Consider the following 20,486-nt stretch of genomic DNA (forward strand, 5'->3'; position numbering starts at 1 on the left):
CCTTTATGAGAACACAAGAAACTTGGCCATACCCGTGATAAGTGAGTATCTGGCTAACTAAAATCATGCTGCACCACAGATGTTGATGGATGAGAGAGTGCTGGGCTAAAAAGAGGTCAACCTGTATAAATGAAGTGCAGGGGAGGGAATGGGAGATGCTTCTTCTGTTTTAATTTTTTTTAACATTTAGGTTTACATGGCTTAATATATGACAATAAAACTGAATCTCTGAGGACAATTAACATACTTCAAAGAATGAATGTTTATCAAGAAGTGTTTCTCAGCATTCTGTACAGGATTCTTCCCATTCAGGTAGGTATTTCTTTATGGCTTTAAGTAAATAACTACATATGAATGCTTCATGACAGCATCCCAGTAAATGACAAACCTCATTCTGATTAATTTCTGAGGATAAATATATTCACGCAGTTTGTTTTTTAAATCTATAAAAACAAAAACCCTTCATTTTCAATTCAAATACATATGAACATTATACTAAACCAACCAAATTTGAAAGGTTTGAGAAGTGGTTGGAAGCACCCACTTGTGGCTACCTTATGGATTTGCAGCTGCCAAAGGAAAAATATCCTTTATAGTCATTTTAAATCTTTAAACAGTGTCTCACTGTGTGTACACATATGTGCTTGGCTAACTATTGGAATAGGTTTGGCCAAGTGATGCTGCTGCTTTGTACTATGCCAGGACTATGGAGGAACTTTCCTAGCTTGCCTCAGTTCACAAACAGCACAAATGTAGTCTTCCTGTTACATTCTCACTTGTTAGCAGTTCTCCTCACTCTTGTGGGTAAAGGGATGTGAATATCCTGTAGCTGTTGCAGATTAGGTCCCTCCATCTGAATGGACAGAGTATTTAGAGGTAGAGACCATGAAAGTGTAAGATGGGACTTCAAAGAGGTGGCTTTGAAAATGTTTTATCAACAGTCATATTATTAATATAAATAAACCTATATTTAGGGACTTCATAGAATTTTGAAAGAATGGGTCATAGTGATAAATGTATTGGGATTTTATACCTTTTTACATTGATTATTTGTATTGTCATTTTGCATAAGTATTGAGACATTACCTTTAAATTCACTTTATTTTGACAAAATACTGGAAATAATTTAACTTCAATATTCCTCTGTTTTACAGAAATATTTAGAGCCTATTTATTTTTATATCTACACTTTATTTGGACTTCAGGCACTTTATGTCATTGCTTTATATGTGACCAGCTGGCTTCTTAGTGGAACATGGCTTTCAGGTTTGTTAGCAGCTTTCTGGTATTTTACAAACAGGTGAGTATGAAGTAACATGTGACACTTCTGAAATTATAGTTTCTGGCACAAGCTTAAAATGTATATTAAACAGCCCTTGTCATTTTACAATAACACTTTCTGTTTCGGGAAAGGCGAGAAGTCTCTTATGGTCCAGTTCAATGGGATTCAGTCATGCCATTAATACAAGACATTTGAATTATAGTGAGGAAGATTACAGTTACCTGTTTGGCAATGCCTCCTGAAAACCGGGCTGAGGAGAAATACGTTGTCATTGACCTGGATAGGGCCAATGCTTTTGTTTAAATCTGTGGTATCCAAAAGAAATTGAATGGATTGTCACCACCTCCCACCCCCAGCTCAGCTGGAGCTGAACTGATGAATGAGTTGAGCTGCCCCAGCCTGTTGCTGAAGTCACAGGCCTGTGGCTGGAGTTACCGCAGCTCAGAGTTGCCTCTGCTGTCACATTTTTGTCCCACCAAGTGGTGGGACATGTCCACGGAGTGACAGGATGGGCGCCCCATATGTGTGGCTCTCCTGAGCTGCTTTCACCACATCCTGCTGCCCCGTTTGCCACATGGTGAATGGGGAGTATATTGGACACCGCGGCTTTAGATCACAATAACTCTGGTCCCTAAGGGAAGTCTTGGCTCCACAGTAAGAGTAAAAAGTAGGAATTAAATATTCAAGAGGAAGAAATTTTGGTCACAAAAAGGAAATAACTGATCTCCTGATGCTCCTCTCTGTATGTTTTCAGGGCTAGGAATGATACTGGGACTTACCAGCCAGCTAGATGAGAAACAGTTTGCAGGAGTCTAGATAAGATCAAAATAATCTGCTGGAAGTTTCCCAAATATCGTTTCAATTTTAATTGAAATCTTCTTTAGAGGATACTGGCTTTTGGTTTCAATTTACAAATATCTGCCTTTGTTTTGTGCAGAATAGATACCACAAGAGTAGAATTCACCATTCCATTGAGAGAGAACTGGGCTCTGCCATTCTTTGCAGTTCAAATAGCAGCAATCACATACCTGTTCAGACCTCATTTACGACCTCTTCGTGAAGTAAGTATCTCTAACATATTTGAAACAGCAAAATGAGTATCTGAAATGTCAGGAGAGTTACTGAAGTGTGTGCTTCAGGTATTTAACTCTAAATCAGGACAAAAGCACTTTTATTAAATATTTATAGTGATGGAAATGTACAAGTCATATGGTACGGGAAAATAGTGGCGCTTACAATTAATTTAAATAATTGAACTATGAAATGGTACAAAAACTGAAATGCTCTCAGAGTTGAAAAAGCTACAACAGAAATGTTTTTATAAAGACGACTTTCCTACTGCGTGGGAAACTGTAGAGAGCACAAGGTGAATTTTTTATATTTGTGATGTCATAAGAGTGTCCTCCAAAGAGGGTAAAAGCTTGCAAAGCCCATAGATTAAAGTTTATCTCCCACTATTTTAATTTATTTTACATGAAAAAAATTTAGCAGTAACTGAGTTGTAGCAGTTTATACAATTGTCAGTTTGAGTCATTACTTAAGTTGTTATGTTGTCAACCAAATCTGAACAGAAGACAACCTCACTTGAGCCTATGGAATGAGTTTTCAAACAAGCTGAGACCTAGCCATTTTTCCAGGTGCAATTACAACTGTAAAATTTGCAACTGCAATTTTGCACCTGCAAAATGAATGTGTGTAAATTGGGGTACTTGAAACTTTAAATATTAGCTTTCCCACTGCAATCCAAAGTTAGAAGTTAAGCTGTTTCAGTAGATAAGTACTCTTTTAATTTAACCCTTGAGGGAGCTCTGCAACCCCACACCCCAAAATACACTCAGTGCTGGAGCTATGTAAGTTATATAAGAACTTTCTCTTTCCAGAAACTGACACTTCTGGCAGTGTTTATATCGACCTCTCTCTTTAGCCTGACGTGGCAATTCAATCAGTTTATGATGCTGATACAAGCATTAGTATTATTCATACTGGACTGTCTTGACATGCTTCCCACAAAAAAGGTAATTTTATTTAAGGCAGTGACCAGACTTTTTTTTCTTAAGTCTAATACTAACATAGCTTTGTCAAGTTCTTTTGCACAGTGTTCTATATTTGAAATGAGCAAATAGTATGCCGTGTGCTTCTGTGATGTACTCTTAAATAACCACTCAGTTTCAGAGGGGTAGCCATGTTAGTCTGTTTCAGCAAAATACAATGAAGAGTCCTGTGGCACCCTTAAAGGCTAAATGTGGATTTACACAACAGAGTTCTGTTGACAGAAGAGGCCTTCTTTCGACAAAACTAGGGAGCATCTGTACTACAAATGCACTCTGTCGAGAATCTGTCGGTTTCCCAGCAGAGTTCTGTCTTGATCATATGACAGATTCTGTTGACAAAAAAATAATATAGATGCTCCAGTGGGCCCTCTGTCATCAGAGAGGACTTCCAGTTCACCAGGCTCACCTGTTTGCAGAGCTTTCAGTTGGCTGTTCTGTTGACGGAGGGCTGGGCAGTCTTGCTGCTCTCTGTCAAGTGAGGCATTGACAGTGGGAGCCTGTATTATGTGTGAACGTGTTCTGTAGACAGAGGTTGTGTTGGGAAATATCTGTTGACAGTGACTTCTCTTGAGAGAACTCTGTAGTGTAGATACAGCTTAACAAGTTTGAGTATGTGTTTTCATGGGCCGGAACTCACTTATACGATGCATGAAGTTTGGCAAGTGTACACATGGGCAAAAGACGGGTGTATTACTTAACTGTGGAGAACTAGCGCTATCAAGGTCAATTCAGTCAGAGTGCATGTGAGCCTCTCTCAGCCTTCAAAAACAGAAAAATGTCATGAAATTGTAGAGTTGGAATTCATATGTGAACATCATGCTATCTGACTGAGTGGCTAGCTCACTACAAAAAGGGATAGCCGTGTTAGTCTGTTTAATCAAAAACAATAAAGAGTCCGCCAGCACCTTAAAGACTAAGAAATTTATTAAAGTGTAATTTTTCATCAGATGCATGATGAAGGTGGGCTCCAGCCCATGAAATCTTATACCCTAATAAATTTGTTAGTCTTTAAGGTGCCACAGGACTCCTCATGGTGACAACAATCAGTTATTTCCTATCATACAACTTGGGGGTAGAACTGCCTAATTTGAACACACCTGTTTTGGTAACTGTATAAGATTTTTCAGTTGGAATTTTTGTCTGGCTTTTTCCCCATTTTGTGCAACTCCTGAGTTTGTAATAGTGAAGCCCTGTCCTCAACTAGGTAATGAAAATGTTTTGGGATTATTTTCAAACATGATTATAGCCAAACTTGATTATAAAATTGTCTGCTGTCATAGAAGTTATAATTACAATCAAGACCCCAGTCCTACATTTGACTCCACGCAGGTATATGCTTGCAACCATCAGGGGTATTGGAGAAAAAGTTAAGGTCTTCCCTAAATCTTTGTAGGATCAGGACTTTAATTAGATCTGGTAAAATACAAAAGTAAATGCATAAAGTCTTTGAATAGTACATTCAGCTAAAAATTCCTAAATTTGAGGCAATAAATGAAACAATAATTGAACAGCATGTTTCAATGAATATTTATTGTTTTAAAAAGTTGGAATTCCAGAAAGGCGGAAAAAAAATAAGAAAACATATCAAGAATAGCTAATTCATAGACATTTTAATTTGGGGCCAATTTTTTGCTGATTTTGAAAAAAACACAGAGAACTCCTTATGTTCTGCATTTTTTGTACGGTTAAAAAAAATTAGAATATTTTTAGCATAGACTGTATCTGAATTTGCAGTGGTAGACAGTAACTCCCAGTGCATATTTAAGTATGGTTTGTTGAGAATATGCATCCTTAATAATTCATGCCTTTGAATACATGAAAAGTTAATAAAATCACCTGCCAAATGTGTGGTTTTATAAGATTTACTCACTGTCATTCTCACAGTGTGTACAATCAAATACAATAATTCAGGTAATAAATGCTTTTCTCATTATTTCTGGTTCCCAATGTAATTGTATACTAATTGTAACTTTATCTAATAAATTTAAACTTCATCTAATAAGAATAAGAAATATACAGTGGTAATGGAGTCTAGTAATTCTTCTGCTAAGTAATTCTTCCCTTTAATTGAGACAACAAACGTCATTTTTACATTTTTAAAACGTTTGAGACAAAAAGCCCACCATTCAGAGCAGAAACTAATTTAAATATTACAGGACCACTACCACCACCAAAGCCTCAGAAAATTGACAACAGGAAATTTTACATAGTGATTCTGCAAGCATCTGTCATCATGCTGATTTTGTTAGAAAAACTGTGAAGATTCTATTACTTTACCCAGCCAAGTGGTTAAGACTGTGTGAAGGCTGTTCGACAACCTTACATCATAATTTGAAAGACAGCTATAGGCATTGCACCATACATCAAAAGGAGGAATAGAATGGGACAGATGGCTGTTACAATAACAAGCAAGACAAATAATACTCTTGAAACATTCAAGTTTACCAAAGAACAGTAGCCATCACTGTGGTTCTGAACTGAACTGACAAAAAGGTTGTGATAAGGAGGATAAAAACTGGAATTCTCTCAGGATAATTCTAGACCACAGGGTTTTGTCAACAAAATGGCTGTTTTGACAGCAAAACCCATGGAGCATCCAGATTGCCAAGCACATTCTATTGACCATACGTCAACGGAACGCAGCACTTTTGTTGACAGCCATACCCCACTTGCAATGAGGAAGAATGCCGCTGTCGACAGAGATCTGTTGAAAAAACTTGGGTCTGAACATTCTGGGGTCCTTCTGTTGACAGAAAAGGTCTCCAGGATGCTATGCTACCCTGTCTGCTGTGGTTTCAGGTGGCCGTTTTGCTGATATAAAGACTGGGCAGTCTGGACGCTCTCTGTCGACAGAGTGGGTCGCTCTTTTGCTTTGCTCTGCGGTCTGGCCATGATCTGCTGACGGAAGTTTTCTTGCAAGTTATCTTCTGACACAAACTTCTGCCAGCAAAACCACATAGTCTAGACAGCCTGATAGTTTAGCTAGGAAAAAAGACCTTTTTCCCCGAGTTTCAAGATCACAAGCTAACTGGTTCCATGGAGATTCTCTCAATGTGTGTTCTAAGTATTGCTACATTAAGAGTAAGATAATCCAGCAGACGATGCTTAAAGAATGGGTAATGTATAAATTTATGAATAATATGCCTGTGTAAATTGAATAATAGTTCACTATGGAGCACCTTAAATCAAGATGATGCATACATATCTCAAAGAGTTGGAAGGGAGCTCAAGAGGTCATTGAGTCCAGACTACTGCCCACAGCAGCCCTATTACCATCCTTGACAGCTTTTTTTTTTTTTTAAATCTAACCTGCTCCAGGCCCTTGAAAGGCCCCCTCAAGGGCTGAGCTCACAACACTAAGTTTATAAAGCCAATGTTCAAACCATGGAGCAATCCCTCTCCCTGCTGTTGACTTAAATTGTAAAACAATTGTATTAACTTATGCTTAAAATCAACAGGGATTAAAAACTAAAATTATTCACAATTTTCTTTCTAAATATTCCAAAACGTCACAAAAAGTTTCTTATATACATCTGTAGGCATAAACTCAGGATAGCCACTGATGTACCTCAGCAGCCACTACAAGGTTTGGCAGTTGATTTTATCCTAAATAGTTGTAAGATATTTTAAAGTGTCTTCGCCACAGAATATTGTTTCATTTTGGCTACGTCTACACGTGAAGCCAACATCGAAATAGCTTATTTCGATGTAGCGACATCGAAATAGGCTATTTCGATGAATAACGTCTACACGTCCTCCAAGGCTGGCAACGTCGATGTTCAACTTCGACGTTGCGCGGCACCACATCGAAATAGGCGCTGCGAGGGTACGTCTACACGCCAAAGTAGCACACATCGAAATAAGGGTGCCAGGCACAGCTGCAGACAGGGTCACAGGGCGGACTCAACAGCAAGCCGCTCCCTCAAAGGGCCCCTCCCAGACACAGTTGCACTAAACAACACAAGATCCACAGAGCCGACAACTGGTTGCAGACCCTGTGCATGCAGCATGGATCCCCAGCTGTGGCAGCAGCAGCCAGAAGCCCTGGGCTAAGGGCTGCTGCCCACGGTGACCATAGAGCCCCGCAGGGGCTGGAGAGAGAGCATCTCTCAACCCCCCAGCTGATGGCCGCCATGGAGGACCCGGCAATTTCAACGTTGCGGGACGCGGATTGTCTACACGGTCCCTACTTCGACGTTGAACGTCGAAGTAGGGCGCTATTCCGACCCCCTCATGAGGTTAGCGACTTCGACGTCTCACCGCCTAACATCGAAGTTAACTTCGAAATAGCGCCCGACGCATGTAGCCGCGACGGGCGCTATTTTGAAGTTAGTGCCGCTACTTCGAAGTAGCGTGCACGTGTAGACACAGCTATTGACTTAAAATTGGATCTTATGTATTTGATACTGATTGCTGTAATACAGCCTTGAACTCTCAACCGACTAGATGCAAAGTGCTAATGAAAAGAACTACGCAGTATCATACATCAGCAAAATCAATTGGTTTTTAACATGAATATCCAGTTGAGCATCCTTATCTATTGTAGTTTCATAAAAAGGTCAGCAGAATTTAGTTGCTTCATGTGCAACTACAATAAGTGTTTGTGATTCCAAATGCTGGAACAGAAAGGTGCTTCCCCAACATGCTTAAACCATTTCCTAGTTGTAACATTCACATGCCTAGGTCACTGTCGTATCATAGCAAAAGCATGAAATACTATTAATCTGATTATTGATTTTCATGTGTGAATTTTTTACAAAGATAGGGTAGTGTCACTCAATATGATGTTCTGAATCTTTCACAGTATAGGTTGAAACTCTCTAGTCCATCACCCTCCAGACCTGTCTGATGCTGGACCAGAGAATTTGCTGAACCATGGGAGGTCAATATTGTCTAGCAGCATTGCCAACACTTCCACTGCTTACTGGGCTCTTAGAAGACATTTAGGGGTAAATTAGAGCTAAATAACAGCACAGAAAACAGAGAACCAGGACTAGTGACTGTAAACAAACTATGGGACCACAAGAAAATTGGCCATAGCCATGATAAGTGGACATCCCACTAACTAAAATTGTGCTGGATCATGAATGTTGCGGGACCAGAGGGCACCAGATCAGAGAGATTCAGCCTGTACCACATTTAACATTAGAAGTGATTGACATAAGTGAAAGAGACCATGAATAAAATAGTCACTTTTGTTCAGGGAAAAAGCAAGAATTTTTAAAATATTCTGGCATTCGTAACACTTTTTTCTTTGCAGGTTACAAGGCTCTATATTATACAGTTGACAAGCATACTTCTGGTCTGTGTTCTACAATTCTTTAATACTATGATTCTGGGATCCCTGCTTATAAGTTTTAATGTGTCAGTTTTACTAGCAAAAACACTTCAGGTATGTGCTCAACACCCCCCGCTTTTATTTCTGTTGTTAATTGTAAACAAGCAGTATGGCAGATTTAAAAATAGTATTTAGAGAAATGTTTCTCTTTTCTAAACACTTTTGTCTAACTGTACCAGAAGAAAGACAGGAGCTATTTGTGATGGGTTTAATCAGGCCACAACATTATCATTAGATGTCTGAGACTACACAGCAGACTATCCTTCTTTATTCTGTAATTAGTTGGAGGGTTTTTACCAGCTCCTCCTCTTTTTTCCATTTAGGTCCCCTACCATTGTAAGAAGGCCTTATCCCCTGCCATTGTAGAAGGCTTATGGGGTGCTACAAGAATGAGGGGTTGTCTCCCTGCCACGTGAATCATTGGAGTCCCTGACTGCCCCCTTCATTCCTCTAATGACCAGGAGCATTGTTAAATCTGGAGATTACCCAGAAGACCTTGTAGCTGATGCTCATGCTAAGTTAAGAGTATGCCCTTTGCCCCTTTAGTACACTAAGAAAGTACTGATTTCACAGAAACCTGGAAAACACATGGTGGTTGAGGTAAAAACATCAGTCTACACCTCTAAGAATGTGCTGGGAATCCAGTCAGGCATAAAGAGGCTCTCTCAGAGAGGATCCTGAGAATCTACTTGAGAATCTACTTTACATCGGAACCTCAGCCAGGTGGTGAGATTAAAGGAGCTTTTTGCTGCTATGAGTACACCTTTGGTCCCTGTCCTCCTGCATAGAAATTCACAAAATTCTAGATGTGTGACTGCAATTAATTGCTTGCTCATAATAAGCGAAGGCAGTCATAGTCACAGGGGGGTAGTTGTGTTAGTTAGAAGCTTCACCAATAACAAACAGTCCTGTAGCACCTTAAAGACAAAAAAAAAATAAAAATAGGAAATGAGCTTTAATGGGTAAGACACACTTCTTCAGATGATTGGAGTAGACAATTGGTGAGGAGGGAGAAACAATATCAGGAAACTTGGAAATGGCAGAGGTGCTTAATGGCTTCTTTGTTTTGGTCTTCACCAAGAAGACCAATGCAGATGTGCCTAACCTGGTGAATGCTAATGGAAAGGTGACAAAATAAAGTTAAAAATTATTCAGAAAAATTGGATGTCTACAATCTCCAGGGCCTGATGAAAGGCATCCTAGAATACTTAAGGAGCTGATAGAGGAGGTTTCTGAGCCTTTAGCTATCAGCTTTGAAAAATCCTGGAAGTCAGGAGAGATTCCAGAAGACTGGAAAAGGGCAAATGTAGTGCCCATCTATAAATAGGGAAAAAAGAACAACCCAGGAAACTACAGACCCTTCAGTTTAACTTCTGTGCTGGCAAAGATAATGGAGCAAATAATTAAGGAATTCATCTGCAAACATCTGGAAGAAAATAAGGTGATAGGTAACAGCCAGCATGAATTTGTAAAGAACAAATCATGCCAGACCAATCCGATAGCTTTTTTTGACAAGATAAGTCTTGTGGAGAAGGGCAAAAGGAGTGGATGTGGTATACCTAGACTTTAGTAGGGCATTTGACATAGTCTTGCATGATCTTCTTATGAAGAAACTAAGCAAATACAACTTAGGTGGGGACACTATAAGAAGGCTGCATAACTGGCTGGATAACTGTTCTCAGAGAGTAGATATTAATGGTTTGCCGTCATGCTGGAAGGGCATAACAAGTGGGGTTCCGCAGGGATCTGTTTTGGGACAAATACTGTTCAATATCTTCTTCAATGATTCAGATAGTGGCATAGAGAGTACGCTTACTAAGTTTGCAGATGATACCAAAGCTGGGAGGGGTTGCAACTGCTCTGAAAGATAGGATCATAATTCAAAATGATCTGGACAAACTGGAGAAAGGATCTGAGGTAAGTAGGTTAAAGTTTAATAAGGACAAAAGCAAAATTCTCCACTTAGGTAGGAACAATCAGCTACATACATATAGAATGGGAAACAACTATTTAGGAAGGAGTACTGCAGAAAGGGATTTCGGAGTCATAGCAGACCACTAGCAAATATGGGTTAACAGTGTGATGCTGTTGGAACAAAAAAGCAAACAAGATTCTGGGATGCATTAACAGGCGTGTTATGAGCAAGACGTGAGAAGTCATTCTTGCACTCTATTCAGCACTGATTTGACCTCAGGTGGAGTACTGTGTCCAGTTCTGGCCACCACATTTCAAGAAAGATGTGGAGAATTGGAGAAGGTCCATAGAAGAGCAACAAGAATGATTAAAGTTCAAGAGAACATGAGCTATGAGGGAAGACTGAAAGAACTGGGATTGTTTACTTTAGAAAAAAGAAGACTTAGAGGGGACACGATAGCTGTTTTCAAGTACCTTAAAGATGGTTACAAGGGAAGAGGGAGAAAAGTTGTTCTCCTTGGCCTCAGAGGATAGGACAAAGAGCAACTGGCTTCAAAAGCAGCAAGGGAGGTTTAGATTAGACATTAAGAAAAACTTCTGTCAGGGTAATGAAACACTGGAATACATTACCTAGGAGGTTGTGGAATCTCCATCACTGAATATATTTAAGAGCAGGTTAGATAGGCACCTAGTGGGGGATGGTCTAGGCAGTGCTTGGTCCTGCTGAGAGGCAGGGAACTGGACTTGAGGACCTCTCAAAGTCCCTTCCAGTTCTAGTGTTCTATGATTCTATGACAATTAGATTCCAGGGTTCATATAGTTAGAGCAATGGGGTGGTGAAGGAAGGAGGAAAAAAGGGGGATTACCTGTCACTAGTAGGACTAGTAAATGAAGCAAATCAAGTTAAGTAAGATGTGTGCTGTTTCTGCGAATATCAAAGATGGGGAAATTACCTTTGTAATAGATATGATCGTTGAGATCTCTGTTAAGGCCTAATTTAAATGTCAAAATTTGCAAATAAATTCCAGTTCAGATGTCTCCCTCTGTAATCTTGTGACAAAATTCTTTTGTAGAAAATGGCTACTTTTAAATCCATTGTTAAAGGTCCATGGAGGCTAAACTGTTCCCCTGTAGGTTTATGTATATTTTAATTCATGATGTCAGATTTATGCCCTTTCATCCTTTAGTGCAGGAAGTGTCCAATTTTCCAATGTACATGGCAGAGGGGCATTCCTGGCACATAATGGCATATATCACATTGATAGGTGTGTGAGCCCCTGATTGTGTAGCTGATGTGGTTAGGTCCAGTGATGGCATTGCTTGTAGAGATATGTGGACAGAGTTGGCAATGGGGTTTGTTGCAGGGACAGGTTTCTGGGTTAGTGTTTCTGTGGTATGGTATGTGGCTGATGGTGAGTATTTTTTCAGGTTGGATGGTTATCAAGTTATTTCAAGCAGCTTATTTTACCTCTTGTGTCAGCTATATAAAAATACTAAATATTTTGTTTTAAAAGACTAAAATATAATCTATTTAATTTCTAGAAAACCTTGAAAATGGGAAGCTTGCTTAATAGATTTGGGAAACTTTTCTTCCATGTACTCATGGTGTTATGTTTGACACTTCTAGTTAATAAGTTTATTAAGGTATGTAAATATGAAGTTTTCTACACATGAAAAGTTAGAAATTTGATAAATGTACACATTGTAAGCAACTTAGTGTAGTAAGTCATGAGATTTTACCACATTTAAAATAACTATTTTAGGAGCTGAAGAGATTGAGGTTCCAATCTTTTTTTGTCCGAGAATCTTCATACCTCCTTTTTTCTGGAACCTCTGATTACCCCATTTCTGCAATGGCTTACACATGCATTTATATGCATGATTTTATTGATACTTCCATGGGAAGAATAAGGCTAGTATTGCTCTACAGAAATGTAAGATATTCTTGATTAACTTGCAGATCTTTTCATTCATTTCTGTTAGACTCAAATCCATTTAAAAAGTTAAAGTGCAATTCTACTATATAATTCAAAAAGTAACGATATGAAAAGACATCTTCCTTCTTGTATCTGTTCCATGTGTACACAGAGATGAATTTATACATTTTAAAAGTAAGAAAAAAAACTTTGGCCCATTCTTCTGTTAGCACAATGCAGAGGTAGAAGTATGACCTGGATTCTAGTCCTTATGTATTGACCGTTTGTCTACTTGGTTTTAATCTACTCTGCAAGTGGGATTGAAGGCAGTAGAACTCCACAAGACAATTTATGGCAGGACATAAGAAAAGTCAGTGATATTAAATAAACCTGCTTGACAGCATAATTTGTCCTTTGATATTAGTGAAAATGATTGAAAACAAAAATGAAAAATCCATCTCTCATTGACTCATGCTATAAGACTGAGACCTCTCAAGACAGAGATAGAAGAGTAACTGGGAGACAGAACATGATACAAAAAGTTTCAAAAAGCAAACATTAAATGTCACAATGTCATTTTTATAAAGTTTGTCAGTAAAACTGCACTTTAAGGCTACAGCTGAACAATTCTGAATTGTTTCAAAATGTGTGTCTGAATTTTTATATATAAAATTTAAGAGAAATGTTATTCTAATTTCTTGCAGAAAAATGTAACTTTATTTTCTTCCCCAATAGAAAATTCTTAATGTTGAGTCCGATGAACATATATTTAAGTTCCTGAGAGCAAAATTTGGATTTGGAGCAACAAGGTAGGCTGTCATTTGAAAATTTCAGTTTTATTTCATTATATCAGCTTTTTATCAAAATTAGACTTGCAAATCTTGGTTGCAAATAATAAGTGCATCATATGAACAAGAGGTAAATTTATTCATCTATATAAGTAGTTTCATGATTTCCTCAGTAAGAAAATAGTGAACCTTCCATGTGGCAACCAGTTATGAAGTGTATAAAATGACCAATTTTATTCTTTTCTTTAGAGATTTTGATGCTAACCTATACCTCTGTGAAGAAGCATTTGGTCTGCTGCCATTCAACACTTTTGCAAGACTCTCAGATACTTTACTTTTTTATGCCTACCTATTTGTCCTCTTCCTTATGGCAATAGCAGCTGCTGTTATTGCTTTTCAGAATCTCAGGTACTGTATGTTTCAAAACTGTATTTTCATGAATTTTTCCTCAGTAGGCTAAATAGCTGACATAGGTGGGAACAGCAGTATACAGTACACTTTACCAAAAGCACAGGACAGACAGTGAAGGGTATTTTTACAACCTAAGATGACGTAAATCACCTTTTGTCCAAATTTCAAAATGTAAAAGAAAAAAAATAATCATTTAGATATAATCAGCTTTTATAGAGTCCCAAACTATTTTAACATCACAAAAATAATTTAATACTACTACTAATTCATTCCACTCCCTCTTTGCAAAGTAGCTGGAGAACTGCCAGTTCCCTCCACTTGAGGATTGCGCCAGCATGGAGAAGTATCCAGTTGACGTAGTATAGTCTGTGTCAATTTACCGTGTCCCTGGCACAGCAGGTAGGAGGGACATGGCTGGAGCACTGCTGCATTCCAGCAGGTTCTTGTTTGCGGTCTACCCCACTGCTATTCTAGCCTGTTCCAGGACCAGTGTAGAACTGGCCCCAGAATAAGGAAGATGCAGTTATTCTTCTGCAGTGCTGTCATGCTTGGGTATAGCGGAGATTCTGGAGCACATCTTTTGTCACACACCAAAGCAGCCCAACTAAATTGTAAATTTTATATTAGCGATCATCATTTTTTTTATATGACTGTGGTTTTATATTTTCATGATTTGCATTTTAGGGTATTGTGAATAAATACACTAACATTTTTATTTATGTTTAAGTTCAGTTGAACCCATGATCCCACCACCTAGATCAAAACAGAAAAACTTGACATTGTATTATATAGTCTACTGTAATAATCACCATAATGTGCAAACAAAACATTTAAATACTATTTTAAGAATGAAAATTCAATTGGTACTAACATCAGGCACTTGAGTCTCCATGGCATTAACAGGTTAAAATAATTTTAAACTGCGTGCAAATGTGCAATTTTAAAATAATGCATTGTCCAGTTTAGCACAGCATTGATTTTTTTGTTTTCTTGTTCATTCAGTTGTTCAGCTGATATCCAATCCAAGGATAAAATGGAAATTTGCACGATACTGAAGCCTGGAGCTGCCTACAATTTAATGCACACAATTCTGTTTGGATGCCTGGCTTTAAGCACAATGAGGTATTATTAAAAAAAACAAAAAAACAAACCATAGCTTCTGCAAAAATGTTTCTGTTGAATCCGTAATATCTAAGCACACTAGTAACAACTCCATGCAACATCTGCTTTCCCCACCTTCCTGCCTGGTTTCTGGTGCAATTAACCCTTCCCAACAGGATCTTTTTTCAAAAGTCAGACCACAGAGAAAACACAATTTGGCCACAAAGTATTTCGCCTCAAGCCTTTATGACAAGTTGTCACATTTCATAGAATCATAGAACACAAGGACTGGAAGGGACCTCAAGAGGCCATCGAGTCCAGCCCCCTGCCCCAATGGCAGGACCAAGTACTATCTAAACCATCCCTGATAGATGTCTATCTAACCTGTTCTTAAATATCTCCAGCGATGGAGATTCCACAACCTCCCTTGGCACTTTATTCCACTGTTTGACCGCCCTGACAGTTAGGAACTTTTTCCTAATGTCCAACCTAAACCTCCCTTGCTGCAGTTTAAGTTCATTGCCTCTTGTTCTATCCTCAGAGGCCAAGAAGAACAAGTTTTCTCCTTCCTCCTTATGACTCCCTTTTAGATACCTGAAAACCGATCATGTCTCCCCTCAATCTTCTCTTTTCCAAACTAAACAAGTCCAATTCTTTCAACCTTTTTTCATAGGTCACATTCTCTAGACCTTTAATCATTCTTGTCGCTCTTTTCTGGACCCTCTCTAGTTTCTCCACATCTTTTTTGAAGTGCGGTGCCCAGAGCTGGACACGATACTCCAGCTGAGGCCTAACCAGCACAGAGTAGAGCGGAAGAACGACTTCTCATGTCTTGTTCACAGCACATCTGTCAATGCATCCCAGAATCATGTTTGCTTTTTTTGCAACAGCATCACACTGTTGACTCGTATTTAGCTTGTGGTCCACTATAATCCCTAGATCCCTTTCTGCTGCAGTCATTCCTAGACAATCTCTCCCCATTCTGTATGTGTGAAACTGATTGTTCCTTCCTAAGTGGAGCACTTTGCATTTGTCCTTATTAAACTTCATCCTGTTTACCTCAGACCATTTCTCCAATTTATCCAGATCATTTTGAATTATGACCCTATTCTCCAAAGTAGTCGCAACCCCTCCCAACTTGGTATCATCTGCAAACTTAATAAGCGTACTTTCTGTGCCAATATCTAAATTGTTGATGAAGACATTGAACAGACCTGGTCCTAACACAGACCCCTGCAGAACCCCACTTTTTATAATTTTCCAGCAGGATTGAGAACCATTAAGAACTACTCTCTGGGTACGGTTATCCAACCAGTTATGGACCCACCTTATAGTAGCCTCATCTAAACTGTATTTGCCTAGTTTTTTTTATAAGAATATCATGAGAGACTGTACGTATCAAATGCTTTACTAAAGTCTAGGTAGACCACATCTACCGCTTCTCCCCTATCCACAAGGCTCGTTATCCTATCAAAGAAAGCTATCAGATTAGTTTGACAAGATTTATTCTTTACAAACCCATGCTGGCTGTTTCCTATTACCTTACCACCTTCCAAGTGCTTGCAGATGATTTCTTTAATTACCTGCTCCATTATCTTTCCTGGCACTGAAGTTAAGCTGACTGGCCTGTAGTTTCCTGGTTATTCTTATTTCCCTTTTTATACTATATTTGCCCTTTTCCAGTCTTCTGGAATCTCTCCTGTCTCCCATGATTTTCCAAAGATGATAGATAAAGGCTCAGATACCTCCTCTATCAGCTCCTTGAGTATTCTAGGGTGCATTTCATCAGGCCCTGGTGACTTGCAGACATCTAATTTTCCTAAGTGATTTTTAACTTGTTCTTTTTTTTATTTCAACTTCTAACCCTACCCCTTTCCCACTAGCATTCACTATGTTGGGCACTCTTTCATCAGACTTCTCGGTGAAGACCGAAACAAAGAAGTCATTGAGCATCTCTGCCATTTCCAAGTTCCCTGTTACTGTTTCTCCCTCCTCACTGAGCAATGGCCCTACCCTGTCCCTGGTCTTCCTCTTGTTTCTAATATATTTATAAAAAGCCTTCTTGTTTCCCTTTATGCCTGTAGCTAGTTTGAGCTCATTTTGTGCCTTAGCCTTTCTAATCTTTCTCCTGCATTCTTGTGTTGTTTGCCTATATTCATCCTTTGTAATTTTTCTGTTTCAATTTTTTGTACAATTCCTTTTTTATTTTGAGATCGTGCAAGATCTCGTGGTTAAGCCAAGGCGGTCTTTTTCCATATTTTCTATCTTTCCTACACAGCGGGATAGCTTGCTTTTGGGCCCTTAATAATGTCCCTTTGAAAAGCTGCCAACTCTCCTCAGCTGTTTTTCCCTTCAGCTTTGCTTCCCATGGGACCTCACCTACCAGCTCTCTGAGTTTACCAAAATCTGCCCTCCTGAAATCCATTATCTCTATTTTGCTGTTTTCTGTTCTGCCCTTCCTTAGGATTGTGAACTCTGTGATTTTGTGATCACTTTCACCTAAGCTGCCTTCCACCTTCAAGTTCTCTACCAATTCCTCCCTATTTGTTAAAATCAAATCTCAAACAGCTTCCCCCTGGTAGCTTTTTCAACCTTTTGGAATAAACAATTGTCTCCAATACAATCCAAGAATTTACTGGATAGTCTGTGCCCTGCTGTATTAGTTTCCCAACATATATCTGGATAGCTGAAGTCCCCCATCACCACCAAATCTGGGGCCCTGGTTGACTTTGTTAGTTGTTTGAAAAAAGTCTCATCCACCTCTTCCACCTGGCTAGGCGGCCTGTAGTAGACACCTATCAGGACATCACTCTTGTTTTTTACCCCCTCTTAGTCTAACCCAGAGACTCTCAACACGTCCATCTCCTACACCCATCTCCACCTCAGTCCAAGTGTATACATTTTTAATATATAAGGCAACACATCCCCGCTTTCTTCCCTGTCTATCCTTCCTAAGCAGGCTGTACCCTTCAGTAACATTCCAATCATGTGTATTATCCCACCAAGTTTCTGTGATGCCAACGATGTCATAGTTATATTTATTTACTAGCACTTCCAGTTCTTCCTGCTTATTACCCATACTTTTTGCATTTGTATACAGGCATCTAAGATATTGATTTGATCTTGCCTCCCTGTTTTGTCCTGACCCTCTTTTTACTCTGACATTGTTGCCCAGACTGCCTCCCATTTCTGACCCATCACCCAGGTTTCCATGTTCTCCACTTACCTGTGGGCTTGGCTCCCCTGCTGAAGCTAGTTTAAAGCCCTCCTCACTAGGTTAGCCATTTGATCTTTTAGTTAGCTACTTCTGCTATGATATGTTCCAATACACTTTCACCAACATTTACCTATGAAAAATTCTTTCAGACCTACTTGTAACAGTACAATTCACCATAGCCCCATGTGATTAATGCATATTTGCTTATCTTACAGAATGAAGTATCTTTGGATATCCCATGTGTGTGTGTTTGCTTCTTTTGGTTTGTGCAGTACTGAAGTTTGGGGATTTATCCTGAAATCTGTTCATCTCTACACGCCACAGAGGGTTAGAGCTATATTTCTTATTGCAATTCTTGAAATTCTGTATTTCCTACAATTAGACATAAGAAGCTTCAGCCTTTTAAAGGTAGATGTGAAATGAATGAAGTGTTTTAGGTCTTATATTCAGTATATGGAAACATTTAAGAACATTAGTTAATTCTAATATGTGTATGCAAATAAATATGATTTTTAAATTTAAAGTAGTATTTTCCTGGGGCTTCCTATTTTAGGCAGTACCATGTGAGTGCACTAGGTGGCAATAGAGAAGAAGCTGTGAAGGCTAACATCTTAACTAAAAGTCATAGAATTTTTTTAAGTTAATCAGTAGTTTGAACAAAGACTTAACATTTTTTATTATACCACATGGTAGGTTTTTTGCACTTAATAAGAGATTACAGTGCATTAAGATAACGTAAAATTTTGTGATGGCTTGTATTCCATGATCTGTACAGAATGATTTTTGTAACTATTGGTCTTTAGCTGAGGCCAAATAGGCCTGATATTGAAATGTGATCTGTAGAGGTAAATCCTTATGGCTCTGCATGTTTTACTGCATGGCCAGTACATCAACAAAAATAAGTGTTCATTTATATCAAACACTTTAAATTGTACCATAGAAACTAATTAGTGTTTGTTTTGGGGTTTTGTCTTAGGTATGTGTCACTAGGTATTTTATACCAATAATCACATTGCTATACCTTTCCTATAAGGTAAGAACATTTTCCTCTAAATATTTTAATATTTTTCCCCATGGGTAAAAACAATCACTTTTGTTTTGAATGAACTCCTGTTGTTAAAACATATCCCTGTTTTTCACACAGCCCCAAAACTGTGTATTTGAAAATAAATAATAGGAGGAGGGGCTTTAGCAAATGGCATGGGATTTATGGCTGAATTTTAAGAAAACTGTATAATTGCATGTATAAAAGTATTGATTCCATTTTTAAATTGTATATGCATTGACTCAAATGAACACTTGCATCTAACTGATCACTTGCGTTGTAGGATACCACAAATGTCTGTGTAATTATGGTAGTCGCGTGTGCAATTTATCAGTTAGAAATGATTTTCATGCTTGTATTCTGAAAATGTTAGTTCATCTCTCTTCTAATTTTAAATACTTATGGGTAAGTTGCAGTGAAGATACAGATTGTTAACTGGTGTAATGATCCATTTTAGGAGCAGAAATCATTATCTTCTACTCTACTGCTGTGCTTCATCTTATGTAATCTTTGATATAAGCCTACAGAATTATTAAACCAGTCCAAGATTTGTGTTATCATCCACCCTGTGTCAGGAGCAAATGATAACAAGACTCAAGCTTTTATATGTAAATAGAAGAAACAATATATTTATGCAACACCAGGGTAAAATCCATAATAATAGCATATATGATTTAGATTATTAGTCTGATCAGCCTGTCATATCACTGAGATTTAGCTCATTAACTTAATGGAACACGGACAACTGGGCAGGCCTTTCTTTTTATCTATATTTATAGAAACAAAAACAAAAACAAAAATCAGGTGCCACTTTCATGCAGAAATAATTTCTGTTACACCCAATGGGAGACAAGATGTTTCCCTTGAAATCATTAGCTTCAAAGAAGCTCAAGGTGAAGCATGTTATCAGACTTAAAAAAAAAAAAAAAAATGAAGACAATCTTCTTTGTAATAATCAAGGAAGCATCAACCAACAGTACAGAAAATCCTGAAGCTCAGATGTGTCTCCTTGGTACATTTTTATTGTTTTAAAGGTGAAAAGTAAAACACTGTTCAGAGTCAAAATAGTAAATCAAACTGTTAATATCATCTGGGTCACAGTGTCCCACTAATTCATGGTTCTTTCCCATTTCACCAGAAGCTTTTTGGTTTTTTGCAGCTTTTTAGGGGTATTTTTTTCTTCTGGTATGCCAGTTTAGGACACATAGCATATCTCCACATCCCACAGAATGGATGAGATGCCTTCCTTTCTATGCATGCTGGAGATGGAAAACTTTTTTTTGTAGAATGCTATCTCAGACAATGCATTTAACAGATTTAATCCTACTCTTCCCAAGTTGAGATACTTGAAAAGCCAATATCCATTTTTGAAATGTCACAGAAACATGTAGGATCCTATCCAAAATCCACTGAAGTCAGAGGA

At 38.4% G+C, this 20,486-nt stretch overlaps 1 protein-coding gene across 3 annotated transcripts in view; it reads left to right on the forward strand.

Moving 5' to 3' along the window:
* Positions 1–20,486, forward strand: part of DPY19L3 (dpy-19 like C-mannosyltransferase 3) — a 62,586-nt gene that overhangs the window by 21,821 nt on the left and 20,279 nt on the right. For all 3 annotated transcript variants that reach the window (XM_075008838.1, XM_075008837.1, XM_075008839.1), the window contains 11 exons: positions 191–312; positions 1,155–1,300; positions 2,220–2,343; positions 3,163–3,297; positions 8,594–8,725; positions 12,128–12,229; positions 13,237–13,310; positions 13,539–13,697; positions 14,703–14,822; positions 18,234–18,345; positions 18,995–19,051. In XM_075008838.1, coding sequence (XP_074864939.1) covers positions 191–312; positions 1,155–1,300; positions 2,220–2,343; positions 3,163–3,297; positions 8,594–8,725; positions 12,128–12,229; positions 13,237–13,310; positions 13,539–13,697; positions 14,703–14,822; positions 18,234–18,345; positions 18,995–19,051 — 1,283 coding nt within the window. The remainder of the gene's footprint in view (positions 1–190; positions 313–1,154; positions 1,301–2,219; positions 2,344–3,162; positions 3,298–8,593; positions 8,726–12,127; positions 12,230–13,236; positions 13,311–13,538; positions 13,698–14,702; positions 14,823–18,233; positions 18,346–18,994; positions 19,052–20,486) is intronic.

This window comes from Carettochelys insculpta, chromosome 14 (genome assembly GCF_033958435.1).
Source record: "Carettochelys insculpta isolate YL-2023 chromosome 14, ASM3395843v1, whole genome shotgun sequence".
Lineage (NCBI taxonomy): Eukaryota > Metazoa > Chordata > Testudines > Carettochelyidae > Carettochelys > Carettochelys insculpta.